Below are 16,370 nucleotides of genomic sequence, written 5' to 3' on the forward strand. Positions count from 1 at the left end.
GAAAGCTTATTGCAGTTTCACCTGTTGTTCCACCACACACACAGGTGCTATAACATTACACTTACCAACCTAATTTTTTACTTATTTTAAATACAACTCACTAGTTTTTAGCACTAAAGCTCTGCTAATACTGAGTCTGTAAGTAAAGCTGCTTTGGCTCAGGCTTTTCATTACTGATTTGACCTGCTCAAGTCTGTTTTCACCAGTATTTCTGATTTGCATCCAGAACTCATTGATAGGGGATTACTGGGATACAGTCTTTGGCACAGCATTGTCACTACATCAATTAAAGAGTAGTTTTCCAACCATCTTAAAAACATGTGAAAATGTTTTATTCCATGTACAATAATGTACATAATTTTCAGGTGGCCATGAAAGAGACCAGCAAAAATCAGAGGTATATTTACAGTAGCACACACCACAGTAAACCACCACTGTTCACAGACTCAACACTGAGATACTGCTGTTGTGCTTAAGGACAATAACTACAAAGTGATACTTTTATTGTTGGAAGTCAGCTTTAAACAAATACCTCACGGCTTTGTAAAGGGCATTATTCACCAAGAGAGTCTGAGTCAGCATTCAGAGTCTCAGTTGACTGCTGTGCCACACAGTCACTGTCTTCCTCTTCACTGTCAGAACTGTCGTTATCTTCATTTACTTCATTTTCAGCATCAGCAGCTTCTTCTGCAGCTTCTACAGGGTTTTCATTGGGTGCCACAAACCCATTGTTGTTGGAAACACTGGTGTTTTCCTTGTCCTCAATGTACACTTTCTGATGGCACATAGGGCAAGTGTCCTGGATGTACAGCCACTTCCGAAGACAAAGTGCATGAAAGTAATGGTTGCATGGAGTAATGCGAGCAGAGGTGGTGAACTCATGGTAGCAGATTGCACAGACATCATCTATTTCATGTAACCGACTTCCTTTTACCTCTGGAAGCGAGTTTATTTTCTTCACAGCAGTCCGGCGGTTTATAAACGTCTTCCAGCCATTCTTTGCTTGCAGGTAGATGTTGAAGTACGCGTGTAGACACATCATGCAAGCGCGGATCTTGCTGCCTGACTCAAATACCATTGTGTAAGCTCCATTCCCAAACATGACCACTCCAAAGATAAACTCAATAATATTGCCAGTTGACCGAACGTAATAGACATAATCATCAAGTTTTTCCCATAGCACATTATAGTAGCCATCAATCATAAACAATATATAAACAGTAATAGAAACTATTACTTTGAGGCAGAGCTCGACACAGAATGCCGTCACGGCAAAAAGCCATGTGTTTAGTGCATAGTGGTGCCAGAGGATGTAACTGAGCAGAACTGGGAGGATGAAAAGGCAAGCGGAAACCAACAGGACAGGGAAGTGTCTGCGAAACGACGACACGTGGGAGGCACTGAGAGACATCAGCACAGGGTCTGTCATCCCATGGATAAAATGCAGGACTGCGGTCAACAAAAGGCACATGTTTCTACTCAGGCGCACCAACCGTTCTTCTGGTTTCAGTCCACTCAAACCGGTCTGCAGAGCCAAGATGAAAAACAGGACGGGCGCTACAAACCCCAGCCTTTTGTCATCCTCGTCAGTGGAGCCGATGAAGGCCAAGATGCCGAGCCCCAGGTAATGCGCGATGGAGGAGATGACGGCGCTCATGCCTAACACAGTTAAAGTGGAGTCACACCCACTTATGATCAGGCTGCAGAGCAGTTCCCAGCAGTTATCCCACGATATCAAGAAGAATTTCTCTTCTGTATTAGTTTCAGCCATCTTTACAACATATGTTAATACCACAGCCTGGGCTGTAAGTCTCGTTAGCCAGAAGACACGCAGTACAGCTGGAAACCGAATCCTTTTCCATGTATCCTCCATCAAGAGCTGTAATCCGTAAATGCGATACATGTGTCTCACCAGCAGATAAACGTAGCGCACCGAGTAATAGAACCATTTAATTTTCATCACCAAAATGGCTGTGGTGTTTAGTGTCAGAACCAGGCCTGAAATAAAAACTAGTATCTGCCGGACATTTAAAGGTAATTCAACAATCAAGCCAATGACAGGAATCAGTATATCCAGGATGATGAGTTGAGAGTATATGGACTGCACGTTCAGCAGTGTAACATACCCAATTCCAAAGGTCAGCTGAAGGATGGAAAGCGCCATCCATAGCGAAGGTCCTTTATGAGGGAAGATCTGGATTCCAAATGCAGCTGTGTAGTAGGCACTGTAGAAGTTTATGTGCAAAGCAGCATAGTAATTCACCAACACTGAAGTTGCAGCCAGCAGGAATGCCGAGGCGATCATATAAAACTTGAAAAGTGCTCGCTGTTGTAAGACCAGAACAACACTGGAGACAAAGACACCTAAAAACACATTGAAGTCATTTAGTTCTCAGCAGAAATTCAACACCAGATTGTAACCTATGAGCTTTGGAGCTACATTAATTTCATGTATCACTTCCCCATTAGTCACTCATAACTTTGCATTACCAATGGGGCCCTTTCCAGAACAACTTTCATCCTTTCAGAACAGACATCCTTTCCAGAAGATGACTTCAGCTCTGCATTTAATATGCCTGTTCCCTGCAGCTGCAGTGCAAAGCAATGCAAGCAGTAAATCACAATCACTTATTAAGGTCATCTGCAGTCTCAGACCAGAGCAGCAACAGCTCCCAGCCCTTCAGCCTCAGCCTTGAAGTCTAAGGGTAGTTAAGTTCTAAAAGCAGAAAAGAATTACCACATTAGAGGCAAAATTAGTAAGGAATGAATAAAATAGTAAATCCTCCAATTCACTTGAGCAAAGCACTCAACTACAGATATCCAAGCTGGAGTACCAAAGGTAAGTCACCAACTTAGCTTAACCCTAATGGGAAAATAGTCAAAACTCGCTGTAGTTTACTGGGGGAAGACGTTGCTCTTCCAGTTCCCTTCAGTTTGCTTTCAGTCCTGATGAGATATCATGAAACAGTCTTCAGAGAGAAGACCTTCTGTAGTACAAGTTTTTGTACACAGAATCCAAACCTGCACCTGCTGCCCCTGCCAGTGTGAACTTGCATCCTCCTTGTCAGACATCAGGTTCAGAGCCTGAAATTCCTGTTTGCTCACCTTTCCCTCACACTGACCATGAGCACATCTTGGCCATGACTGGGAAGTCTGTGCCTTCCTATGAGAAATCCTATCATAGCATCTATAGTGCTTTTGTGTTCTATTTATGTCCTTGCAGCAAACTCCTGTAGTGCAGCTTATGAACATCATCACTATGTACCACATCCGTAAAGGCTCTGCCCTATCAGGTGTTACATTAAATGGAACTTACCGCTACATTCACTTCCTTAAACATCACCTTCAGAAAACACATTGCTTTTGGTTTTGGCTTCTCAGTCAGCTTCCAGTCACTGCAACTGCTTTCTCATCCAAATCAGTTTGGGGAGATTTTGACCTCTACAACTTACTAAGTTTCTTTCAATTTCCACGTGGAAACAAATGAAATCACAAGTAATTCTACTGGAGGACAGCATCAGTCTTTTCTGATGACTGTATTTTAGATTGTTCCAAATCCTCCATAATCAAGTGTTTAAAAATATATTGTAAGCCATGGGATTTTAAGATCATGGGAATGAAAAACTCTGCTCAGACCCAGCATCTGATTCCATCAGTAGTGTTGCCAGCTGCTTGCATAAAAACAATAATACAACCAACACCCTGGAGGACTGAATGCGACGGGAGAGGGTCAATGCAAAAGGCAGACTACAGAAGAAGTTATGAATGCACTTTTACAGTATTCCCTGCCAGCAGCACTGGTCGATACAAAAATATTCTCCTTAACTAATCATTAACCTGGTAACCCTGTGCAGTGAACTGAGGAAAAGCCACAGTCAGTTTCCAGAAAGCACCTTGTATTGTAGTTCAGCTCTGCCACAAAACCCCCTGAATATTCATGCCTTACATACAGCACTTGTTTTAACATCAGCTGGACAGTTTCACTGCCTTCTGCACGCCACACACACACCTTTGGGAAATGAACACTCCAGATATGTCAGTGCCCTCTGTCCTTTCCTGGCAGGCACAGAAACTAGCTCCTTATTTACCCAGTTCTGCTCATTTGAGGGAAAGGAGATGCATTTTGCACTGAGCAGGCTGCTCTCAAACACGCCTGTTAACAAATCCTAGTTATCTTCCCTGCAGTTTCAGTAGCAGGCAGGCCTGTGTTTAGGCACTACAGGTCATCTCAAAACAACCATTTCACTTGCAAGACAGCCCTAAACACAGTACTACAAGTCAACAGCAGAGTCAGGCCTACTGGCTCCTCTGAAGAGGAACTAACAAGGTGCAGCATTTTGCTGCCAACCGTTGCGTGGAAAAGTCAAGACAACCCAAAGGAACCTCAGAAGACTACAGGAGATAACTGAAATCTCAGAAAGAGAGGTGAGCTCTCCTCTCCCTTGTCTCCATGTCATTCAGTCCATCTTGCCATAAGAAGGCTTCCCCCTGCCCTGCAAAGTGCTCACCAAGCAGCCCATCTTTTCCCACTTTCCCTCTGATGGAAAACACTGCAGTTCCTCCCTTGGTAAGAGTTGTCTCATGTTTCTGTATATACTGCTGCTCACCTTCACTGTGCGACCCCATCACCAATTGTCTCTGGTATGGCCTCTAACACAGCAGTTAATCAAACCATGAGCAATTCCTTTTAACCCATTTCCAGTGTTACAATGAATTCTTGCCCATCATTGTTTTCCCCTTTAATTCCTGCCACTCATCAGTGTCTTTATAGTAACACACTGCTGAGGATGCAACTTTCAGTCAGTTGCAGGGTTCAACTACCTTTACACATCAGTATTTTAAGGGTGTGGAACTGCCAAATTACATTTCCCCTAGCCCCAGCCATTCCACTTGCTCCCACATCTTTCTACAGACTCCAGTATTTACAGTAACCCTTTCTGCATCCCTGCTGAGGAGGGACTCCTGCCTGAAAGCCAGTTTCACCTCCTGGGGGTCACAGTTCTGCTGGAATGGGAGTTAAAACACCCATGCCAAGATATGAAAGGTAAACATTGTGTTGGAGACAAAGCAAGGTTAATGAGATTAAAGATCTGTGCTCCAGTTGGAGATGTTGGTTCTGTGCCACGTGTAACTCCATGTATTTGTGTAGAAAATAAGTGAGGGAAGAATGAGACTGAGGAATCCTGCAGTAAAACTTCTTCAGAACCATCCCAATCTCTGTTCCCACTCCTGGAGACCTCTACTCCCAGAGTGTTTCAGCACTTGTTCAGTATCAGCCCTGAAAGCTATTGATATCTACGGAGCTACAATCTTTCTATCTAGAGAGCAAACTGTGTTCATCCTAACTAATACTGTGCTACAGGGAAGATAGGGAATCAGTCTTTCAAAGCCTGCAAATGGTAACTAAAAGGACAACTTCCTCACTATTTAAATACAGAGCGATCCAAAATAAATATTTCCATTTATCCCAACAGCAGCAAAACCCCAACCCTGTAATCTTTGAATTCAAATGAGGAAAAAATAGATGCAAAAGCACCCTGTTGTCTGAACCACATGGAAGGAACACCATCTTTAAGCAGTTACGCTTAATTTCTCTTTAATTTCGGAAAGCCAAGAACCACAGACCACTTGTCTCAAAGTACAAGATAAGCCCCTTGGCATAAACTGTTCCCAAAGATCTTTTGCAGGAGGCAGGGATTACCCACTTCTCCCAAACCCTTCCAGAAACGTGATCATGCAATCCTGAAAAGCACCTTAACCTGTTGATCCCAGTATCACACATTTGAGACCATCATGTAATATATCCACCATTCTTATTTACGTGGGATTAATTTCAAGGCACTTCCTTGAAATTAAAAAAAAAAAAGCATCTCAATACAATAAGGAACTCCTAAATTAAGTTGGTGAGGCACTGCAGTGTCAGGTTTTTAAACGGAATTATCAATGGGAAGCACTCTTCACAATTCCCAAACTTTGGAACAAAGGGTCAAGAAAATGGGAAGCTGGGAGACAGCACCTCCTCCTCCTCCCTGTGGTCACAGAGCTGTGGGTATCAGCTGCCAGGCCAGGCAAAGGTGAGGCAAGACCTGCTTAGCCTCACGTCTCACCAAGCAGCCATTTCCCAGGCTCCCACTGCCAAAGGGGAAGCTGCCCAAATTAAGCATCTGCTTTGCTTTCTTCTCCCTCCACTCTCAATGCTGTCTTGGGGCAGGGTTATCCTTTACTTTTTGCCTTCTACGCCTCAGGTTCTACAATGCCATCACCGCTGCCTTCTCACTGTGCACCCTCCCCTTTCAACCACTCTTCTCCACTGCCTATCCCAACAGCCATACCACCTATTTCCTTTCCGACTATTAAACATCAAACAAAACACAGAATCATCATGCCACAGGCCTGCAAAAAGCTCTTGCTGTGTTTTCTATTCTCCTTTCCTTTCTGCCTCTGCATTCCCAGCTCCAGACGTGATAATCCAACGCAGCATCACCTCTACAGCAGTTCACAGAACCGAATCTATGCAAGAGCCCAAGATAACAATACCGAAAGAGTACCACCTAGTTACACCAGTGATTTTCAACCTTCATCCCAGGCTATTAAAAATAACCATGAGCAAGTTTAAAAGACTTCGTTTTCATTCGGGAAACAAATACCCGGCATTTCTGAACTGCTGCTCCTACCGTAAGTGTTTAACAGCGTGATTTCAGGAGATAACACAACGTGCTTGAAAACAAACAAACAAAACCCTACAGCCCCGGGGCCCCACGTTTTCCGCCGCGGAAGCCCGCAGGGGGGACTCACGGCCCCCACTCCTCGCGCACATGGCGAGCGGAGCCCTCCCGTCAACGGCCGCAGCCCGCGGCTCTGCTCCGCCGGGTCCCCGCGCCTCCCGACAGCGACAACGCCACCGGGGGGGTGGGGTAGGGGGTGAGCAGCAGGCAGGAGGAGCCGGCCCCGCGCCGGGACTCGGGGGACGGAGGCGGGGTGGGGAAACGGACACCGAGCGGGGCTCAGGGACATGATCCACGCGAGCGGGGACTTGGGGGAGCCCAGGGCAGGGGAACGGAGCCGGCAGGAAGGAGACAGAGCCGGGCTGGGGTGGGGGGAAGGCAGGCCGCGACAGCAGCCCGCTACAGGGCGGTGGGCTGAGGGGACGGGGGAGGGAAGCGGCGTCGCGCCCCGCCTGCGGCCGTAAATAATGCCGGCAGCGAGGAGGGCCCGGGCCCGGGCCCGGGCCCGGAGGGGTGCCCACCCCCAGCGCCCGGCAGGCGGCGAAGGGCGGCGGGGCGGGAGGGGAAGGTGTCTCACCCAGGAGCCGCAGCAGCACGCCCAGGAGCGCGGCGCACAGGGAACCCCCCGGCAGCGGGGACGAGTTGAAGATGGCGTCGATGAGGAACAGGCTGGGCACCCGCAGCGCGACCTCCAGCCCGGCCCGCAGCCGCGGGCCCAGCCGCAGCCACGGAAGCTGCGGAGGGCCCGAGGCCGCCATCCCCTGCGAAGGGGGCACGCAGCCCCCTTTCTCCCGCCTCGTAGGGAGCGGAGGGGTGGCTGCGTGGGGAGGGGTGGCGGCTGCAGCGCTCGCTACCGCCCCGCGCCCACTGCCCGGGCCCCCCGCTGCGCCGCTGCCGCCTCCATGTTCCTCTGCGCTCCCTCGGCAGCGCCGGCCCCAGCCGGGCCCCGGGGGCGGGGCAGGGCCGCGCGGGCGTCGCATGCGCGGCTCCGCCCCTGGGCCCAGACGTGAGGCGGCCCCGTGGCCTGCCCGGTGGCGGCGGGCGCTGCCCGGGAGTTCCGCGCTTGCCCTCGGGCGTGTCTACGGGAGCGGAGGGGAAGAGCAGGCAGCATCTGTCATTACATAAAACACACCCACGGGCCCGTCCATCGCGTTCCTACAACTTCTCCAGCACAAAGAGCCCTTTCCTCCTGATTCCGGGGCGTTGTTTGTCCCGCCGCGGGTTTCCCCCGCCTGTTCACCTCAGGGATCCCGCCCCGAGGCGTGCGGGAGCGCTGAGGTAAATCCTGCCCCGCCGCGCAGTGAGGCGTTCACCTGGGACGGTGATGAGCGGTTAATGAGGGAGGGGTGAGTGGAGCGTCCTGTCCTGGCGGGTGTGAGGCAAAAGTGCTCTCTGGCTAAGCGCATGGCTGTAGGCCGGTATCGTGTGGGGAAGAAAGGTATTTTCCTCTGAAACCTGTTTCCTCCCTCATGCATCTTCACAGAAGACACAGGGACTATCAGAAACTTAAGGCTGACTTGATATAAAAAGTATATTAAAAAAACAAACGCACACGTGTAAGCAACGTTAGTCCATCCCAAAAGGGCATTTTGCACCCCATCGCTTGGGCAGATCAAACCCCGCTTCAGGCCACCCCTGTCGTGTGCCTGTTGGCATCTGCCCTGCTGGCCTGTGCCAGTGTCCGCACCAGCTCCACCTGCCGCAGCTCAGCCCTCTCATCAGCCTCGGTAGTCCATGGCTTAAGCCCTTGGAAGTCCTATTGTGCTCAGAGGATTTTGGATCGCCAACAGCAGTATTGCACAGGAACTGTCCTCAGCAATGTCCTGCGCTAACAAAGCCAGAAATGTTGCCGGATTGCTAAAGGATTGTATTACAAAACCCATGGACAAAGTGTAATCACATGCTGAAAGGCATAACTCTGACCTAGTAAGTATCCCCATGCCAAATAACAGAGGTTAGGGTTTAAAATGTCAGAAGTGCTTGTTTGACTTAGATTTGAAGATACCTGAATCACAGTGATTCAGACTTGCCTGAATAATTTTACTCCTCAATCAAGTATAAGATGCTGGATATAAATAAAAGTATTTGGTTTGAAATTAAAAGAGCTGTAAATCAAGCAGATCTGGGTACTTTAATTCCCTGTCCTCCCGAGCCCCGTTCAACTTCATTTAATATCCTTGTCAGTAAAGGGGATCTTACATCTGTTTTGGTAAGCTTCAGGATCAGAGGTGATGCTGTAATACATATTTATATCGCTTCAAGGACATGTGGAGTAAATGGAATCCATTAAAGGGATTTTCAGGTTTAAATACGTGCATTTACAAGCATATTTTACAGATGTTATTTAGGCATGTAAGTACAGTCATGGGTATCTGCAAATTATTTTGGGCATAAGCAGTTCCAGGTTGCAAACATACCAGAAATTCTAGTGCTAGTGGAGCATATCAGCTCAATCGAATACATTTCTTTACACTTGTTCTTCAGAAAACTTGTGGCAGTGTTAAAGATTCCTTCTTTTCATTTAAATGTAATAAAAAGAATCAAAACTCTATTATGCTGTGTGCAAGATGTAGGAAGATGACACCTACTGGAGGTTTCTAATTTTGCAGTTTGCACTAGAGTTTCAAGTGAGGAATAATAAACCCGATTCAACTTTGTAACACAAGCTCACCTCTACTGAATTCACTTCAGTTATATATATATAAATCGAAGAAAACCCCTATTCTTTACTGTTAGGGTGGTGAGGCACTGGAATGGGTTGCCCAGGGAAGTTGTGAATGCTCCATCCCTGGTGGTGGTCAAGGCCAGGTTGGACAGAGCCTTGGGTGACATGATTTAGTGTGAGGTGTCCCTGCCTATGGCAGGGGGGTTGGAACTAGATGATCTTAAGGTCCTTTCCAACCCTAACTATTCTATGATTCTATTCTATGATTCTATTTCTGAGGTTTAATATAGGCTCAACATCTTCGTAAATTTGGGCATTAAATCCTAAGTGCATTCATATTAATACGATATAAAAAATGTTTTCTTAGCTGGGGACTTTGCAAGTTCTTTTCATAAACAAATGAACAAATTAAGCAGAAAGTTCCTTTATTTATCTATATAGATTAACTGTTAAGGGCAAACAGTCCTGAACTCCAAGGTGAAGGTTGTTCCACGTATCACTGTGGCGGTGTGTATCTGACTTGGTAAGCGTGTCAAGTGTCAAGCCCACACCCCATGACAAGGCAGTACAAAAGAACATGCCCTGGGGAGCAGTTTCATAATAAATAAGAACTTAACACTCAAAAATGCTTTCCAAACAATTTAGTACACATCCAATATCAGGCTCTGAGTCAGAAAGGTGCAGATCGGTTCATTTCAGTGACAAATACAAGTCACTACAATCCATTGACGTTCTATGCGGTATGTGGCAGAAGTTTGGGGGTTTACTCTTAGTTGTGTAAAAACAACTTTGGTGGTTTTTTTGACAGCTCAGAGTGGTCAAAATTCATATTTAAAAAAAAAAAATTACTTACATTTTTCAAATCGAGATGTTTAGACCAAAAGGAACTGCATAACTACACATTGTCAGGCAGCCTTTGGTGCTTTCTGTGAGCTGCAGCTGTATAAGTAGCATGTGCTGAAATCAGTGGACATGGAGCAATCTTTGTTAGCTTATGGAATGGTAGGACCATGTCATGGAAGGTGTCCCTGCCCATGGCAGGGGGTTGGAACTAGATGGCCTTTAAGGTCCCTTCAAGTCCAAACCATTCGGTGATTCTATAAGAGTCTCAAGTCTGCCATGCCACATTTAGGATCTGTACCCATATATGATGGCCACATCTATACCTACTTTTTGACAAAACAATTTTTGAGTTTTTCAAACTCCTCCTTTTGCGTAAGTGCTGTCACGAGCCTTTCAAGACAAAGGCTTTATTGGATTAATGCCAATGTTCACATCAGTATTACAAAATTACATGGTCTCGCAAAAGCCACTTTTTGTAAGTAAGAAGACTAAATATGCAGGGGAGGTTTTAGAGTACTGTTTTTCTTCTAACTACAAGGTCTTAAAAAGCTTTAAATAGACATGATACCTTTGCCTTGAAATACCACGTGTCAATTTTGCCTAATACAACAACAGTGCATTTTGTAAGCATGAAAGCAGCTGGCTGCTAACAGTGCAAAATACGCATGTCAAAGATGTGTTTTAGTTTGCAATGAATGTAGCAATCCATTAACTATTTCCACATTTAATATCTCCTTCCCAGATACCTTTAGCAGTGAATTACTCAATACCATTTTGCATTCCTTATGTAAGAATAAAGCTCTGTACAGTATGTCTTTAATTTTGTCACAACAGCTTTTAATTACAATCCATCAGGATGTCTATATTTTGCACTGAAACAAAACCCAAGAGTCACTGAAGGAATCTTAAGTGGGTTTTCTTCTCCCAGGATGATTTTCTAGCATGAAAAAGACCAGTCTGTATTTTTAAACAGACAAATACTGGTGGTTTATTAGTGTAGGCTTTGGGGGGGTTCAGCAGTGGGTGACACTCAGCTGTGCTCTTGGAAGCATCATAATTCTGCACACTGAAATGCTGCATTCAGGCGTTGTCAGCATGTGCTGCTAATGAGAATGACCTGGCAATTAGCGCATATAGAGGCACAGACTTTCATACATCTAACTTGCTGTTCTGCAGTTTGATATCTATGCACTTTAAGGCTGAGAGAGCTGGGTTTGTTCTGACTTGAGAAAAGAAGGCTCAGGGGAAACCTTATCCCATGTTCCAGTAACTAAAGGGTGGCTAAAAAGAAGATAGAGACTCCTTTTTTACAAGGAGTCACATGGAAAAGACAGGGGGTGTTGGGTACAAGTTACTCCTGGGGAGATTTCAACTGGACACAAGAGGAAAATTTTTCACAGTGAGAACAATCAGCCATTGGAATAATCTCCCCAGGGGAGTGGTGGATTCTCCAGCATTGAACACTTGTAAGTTCAGCTGGACAGGGTGCTTTGCCTAGAACGGTTGGACGAGATGATCCTTGAGGTCCCTTCCAACCTGGTATTCTACAATTCTACAATTAAAAGACACCGTTAGTCTTTATCCAAGAATAGTTTATGTCTTCTGAAGAGAAAGTAATCAAATCAAGGTAAGATTTGAAAAGTGAAGGTAAAACCTGTAAATATTGTTATTGTCATGGGACCTTTTCAATATATTGAGAATTTCCTTATAAAAATCAGTGTGTTTAAGATTAATTATTGTTTTACATTTGGGGTTTGTTCCTTCTTTGCTGCTGAATGCCATGGGCTTAGATAGCATATCTTAGAAGAAGCTAAGAAAGCAGAAGGCAATTTACTCATAGTGAGTGTTTGACAAAACAGATCATAACAACTAGGTTGTGTGAAAGATGGATTTTGATTTCACATCTGTGTGACATGTCTGTAACCCAAGAGCACTCACTGCGTTCCCCTCAGTGGGAGGGTGGCAGGTTTATGTTGTTGAAGAGGATGCTCACTTGGGAAGTTCAAAATGCCTCAAGAGTTTTCTGCCTTGGCAAAGCAAGGCAGACACTAGAGAGTCAAAGCACAGGGATGAGTCTTGGATCATCCTGACAGGATGACTGACATCCAGGTGCATGAGGAAAATCTCCCAATTCTATAATTCTCACCATATTCCTTTAATGACAAACTTTCTCATTCTCTTTAAAGAGATGATTGCAAAGAAATGCGTTAGGCCTTGTTGTTCATGGTTTACAGTTTTCCATAAAACTGTGCAGAGAAAGAGCCTTATGGGTTTTTCTCTGCTGAGAAAAAAAGTGTGATAAGGTTATGAATTATATTAACAGTTGCTCACTGGCATATTTCTCTTACTTCCTAACTATGACCATCATACTTAGCAAGGAGACAAGAAAAGAAAGAGACATAGGGTACATGTAGGGACTGCAGCCCCTTCCTGGCATCCCTCTGGCTACAGGGAGATGTGCTGCAGGCCTCTCTATGGTGAGGACAGCAGACATGGACAACACCATCCAGCTGCCCAAGAAGCCATGCTGAGGGCAGCACTTACTTCTGGCTGTCTTCGCTCTGGCTCTCCTCTGTGCTGGGGCCATAGGGAAACGGGCCACTTCAGATCACTCCTCCCTGATCCGTCACTGACACTGGTGTTGTTTTGTTTTCCAAGAACATACATGAAGCAATGTCTGTCTGTCTGAAGTGCCATACACACATTGTGGCTTCTGCCACAGAGATTTACCTTCCTTTCCAGAGCTGCCAAGTAAGTGTTCCTGACCTGATTTAAAGAGTTAACTGAGCAAGCAAAAAGAAAGAATGGGTAACAATCCTTTCCTTTATTACTGCCAAGTATGTATTTTCTCTTGCCATGATTTTTTTTATCATCTTGCTTGAGACAGGCAATATTTATGTATGTGCTTGCCTGTTTCTCCACTCAATCCTGTTATTAATCTATAGTAGAAAAGACAGCATGCTTTACTACAAATCACACAGTCAAAATAACTACAATGCTAAAGTACTAAAATACATTTAAAGTATCAGAGCAGATGCTAGAAATTTGTCCTAGCAATTGATATTCATAGAATCATAGAATAGTTAGGGTTGGAAAGGACCTTAAGATCAACTAGTTCCAACCCCCCTGCCATGGGCAGGGACACCTCACACTAAACCATGTCACCCAAGGCTCTGTCCAGCCTCGCTTTGAACACTGCCAGGGATGGAGCATTCACAGCTTCCCTGGGCAACCCATTCCAGTGCCTCACCACCCTTACAGTAAAGAATTTCTTCCTTATATCCAATCTGAACTTCCCCTGTGTAAGTTTTAACCCGTTACCCCTTGTCCTATCACTACAGTCCCTAATGAAGGCTCGCTCCTCAGCATCCCTATAGGCCCCCTTCAGATACTGGAAGGCTGCTACGAGGTCTCCACACAGCTTTTCTTCTCCAGGCTGAACAGCCCCAACTTTCTCAGCCTGTCTTCATACAGGAGGTGCTCCAGCCCCTGATCATCCTCGTGGCCCTCCTCTGGACTTGTTCCAACAGTTCCATGTCCTTTTTATGTTGAGGACACCAGAACTGCACACAATACTCCAAGTGAGGTCTCAGGAGAGCAGAGTAGAGGGGCAGGATCACCTCCTTCAACCTGCTGGTCATGCTCCTTTTGATGCAGCCCAGGATGCAGTTGGCTTTCTGGGCTGTGAGCACACACTGCTGGCTCATGTTCATTTTCTCATCAACCAACACCAAGTCCTTCTCCGCAGGGCTGCTCTGAATCTCTTCTCTGCCCAACCTGTAGCTGTGCCTGGGATTGCTGCGACCCAGGTGTAGAAATAATCAATATTTTCCCAGATTTTAATATTAGTTTCAGTTCTGTAACTGTTCTTGAGTATTACTTCTTGTGAGCCCAATATCTATTTGTTCAAAGAAAACTGTCTTTGTTAGAAGAGGTGGGAAGCTGGAAAATCATGACTGGCAGTGCAGCTCATTTTCAAACACCAGACAGCAGTTCAGAGATGCTGTGCCTGACTGAGCAGGAAACAAAAATGATTGTGATACTTTGTGTGAAGCACATGGAAAAGCAAATGCTGCCATCACAAGAGTTTCTCTGACCTCAGCCACACTTGGTTTTATACAGCTGTTAGCGTAACAAATAAAGTTCAGATCCAGTGTTAATTTTTAGCTTTATTAATGAAAACCACAAATAAAATAGCAGCTGTACATACAGAACCTTGCTCCATAGGTTGTGTTTTATAGCCAAGGAGAAAGACTTGTGAGCATTGTTTGACAAGAAGCTCAACATGACCCGGCAGTGTGCAATTGTAACCCAGAAAGCCAACTGTATCCTGGCCTGCATCAAAAGGAGTGTGACCAGGAGGTCGAGGGAGGTGATCTTGCCCCTCTACTCTGCTCTCATGAGATCCCACCCAGAATACTGCATCAAGCTCTGGGGCCAGCAACATAAGAAGTTCATGGACCTGCTTGAGCAAGTTCAGAGGAGGCCACAAATACGATCCGGGGGCCGGAGCACCTCTTCTATGAAGACAGGCTAAGAGAGCTGGGTTTGTTCAGCCTGGAGAAGAGAAAGCTCCAGGAGACCTTAGAGCAGCTTCCAGTACCTAAAGAGGCCAATAAGAAATCTGGAGAGGGACTGTTTACAATGGCACTTAGTGACAGGACAAGGAGGGGTGCTCATCATTACATGTGTCTTCTGGAGCAACTGCTATGTGTACTGAAGCCCCATTTCTCAGGAAGAGGCTGGACATCCCTTCTGATGGCAAGCAGAGAAGGTATCAGTCATTTTCCTTTCTTTCCATATGCAGCCTTTGCTTTCGCTTTATAAACTGCCTTTATCTTAACCCACAACTTCTTTTCTTTTGTATTTTCTCCCCACCTTGTTCTTCTGAGGAGGGGAGCGCAAGAGCAGCTGGGTGGGCACCATGGGGCCAGCCAAGGTCAACTCACCACACCATCACTGTCTTAAGACACTCATCTTTGAAGAAGTAGAATCCTCCTCCAGCAATGCTAGAGAAGAAAATCTTCTCATTGCCTGTCGAGGGGAGCTGGATGGTTCTCAGCCCTTCATTTGACTTAAACTGGGTGAGGAAAATGTACCACTGAGGGCTGAATAGCAGCATCTCCTTCAACAATGTGAGAAATGGACTTGTAAATTTTGGGAAGGTGCTGAAAATGGCGTGACTGATGTTTTACATGCTCACATAGGTGGCTCCAGTTCCCACCCTTTCCCTCTTAACTGTAAGTGATGTGGAGCACAGAATATCTTTTTTATGAACCAGTTTTGTATTTTAATATTGAGGCACTGAAAATATAAAAATGCTGAGCAAAATATTTTTAAGATTCAATATTATTTGCATCAAGATGTGCAATATGTATAAGTATAATATATACTTATACATGATATGCATATATCATAAAGGTATATTGTGTACTACCTTTGATCAGTGTCCTGTTTTGGAAACATCATCATAGCCTTTTCCCACTTTCCCTTCAAGTTCATTAGTGCAGTGCACTTTGGGGAGTGTTATTTCAGTGATATTTCATTTTCCTACAGGATGGCTTTAACCTGGAAAAAAACTCTCACAGCTTTGCTCTTGTGAGTTAGTTAAAGGGAGTAGTTATGAGTGTGCAATCTGAAGTGCTGCATTCCAGGCTTTTACACCTAAAATAACTCCCATTCTTCAGAGATTCAGATTTGTTTTGAAGGTTGGGAGGAGTAAAGAATTGTTTTTAGAACTTAATGGTTAACTTCTAAACAAGACTTTATTCCTAGTTAGCAAATTCCTTGAAGCTTCCTAAAGTGATGTCAAACTCCAGCATTAGCTTTGATTAGAGCAACATCAAATACCTGCATTGGAATCTGACACCACATGAACTTTGCTCAGCCTCAGGTTCCAGTGCAATGTTGGTGTTTTATAAATGTTAATGAAAGGCATAATTCCAGATTTTATCAACGCTGGTTTCCTATAAAAGACACTGAAACTTGTGATTTAAATATACAAGCAGCATAATAATGACTCCTTTTGCTGAATGTCTCCTTTGGACTTGGAATAAATGAAACTCTCAGGATACTCTCAGGTATGAAGATAAAAGGAAAAACTCATGCAAATCCTTATGAATCAAGAGAAAGGACTT

At 45.2% G+C, this 16,370-nt stretch overlaps 1 protein-coding gene and 1 long non-coding RNA gene across 3 annotated transcripts in view; one reads left to right on the top strand and one right to left on the bottom strand.

Annotated features, from left to right (window-relative positions):
- Positions 1–310: 310 nt before the first annotated feature.
- On the bottom strand, positions 311–7,888 carry RNF139 (ring finger protein 139). Of its 2 annotated transcripts, none has more exons than XM_061447764.1 (2): positions 7,858–7,888; positions 311–2,364 (listed from the first exon to the last, which is right to left on the bottom strand). In XM_061447764.1, the coding sequence occupies exons 1-2, from the start codon at positions 7,871–7,873 to the stop codon at positions 554–556; spliced, it is 1,827 nt and encodes a 608-aa protein (XP_061303748.1). In that variant the 5' UTR covers positions 7,874–7,888; the 3' UTR covers positions 311–553. The 2 variants fall into 2 exon arrangements, with proteins under 2 accessions (XP_061303748.1, XP_061303747.1); XM_061447763.1 differs by lacking the exon at positions 7,858–7,888 and adding an exon at positions 7,303–7,602.
- A 380-nt stretch (positions 7,889–8,268) lies between these two features.
- The window catches only part of LOC133266513 (uncharacterized), a 32,142-nt gene continuing 24,040 nt past the window's right edge, over positions 8,269–16,370 (top strand). The window contains exon 1 of the long non-coding RNA XR_009742436.1: positions 8,269–8,651. This is a non-coding gene — a long non-coding RNA (uncharacterized LOC133266513). The remainder of the gene's footprint in view (positions 8,652–16,370) is intronic.

This window comes from Pezoporus flaviventris, unplaced genomic scaffold (genome assembly GCF_033815535.1).
Source record: "Pezoporus flaviventris isolate CSIRO_AGI_PZ_B2104156 unplaced genomic scaffold, CSIRO_AGI_Pfla_v1 ptg000007l, whole genome shotgun sequence".
Lineage (NCBI taxonomy): Eukaryota > Metazoa > Chordata > Aves > Psittaciformes > Psittacidae > Pezoporus > Pezoporus flaviventris.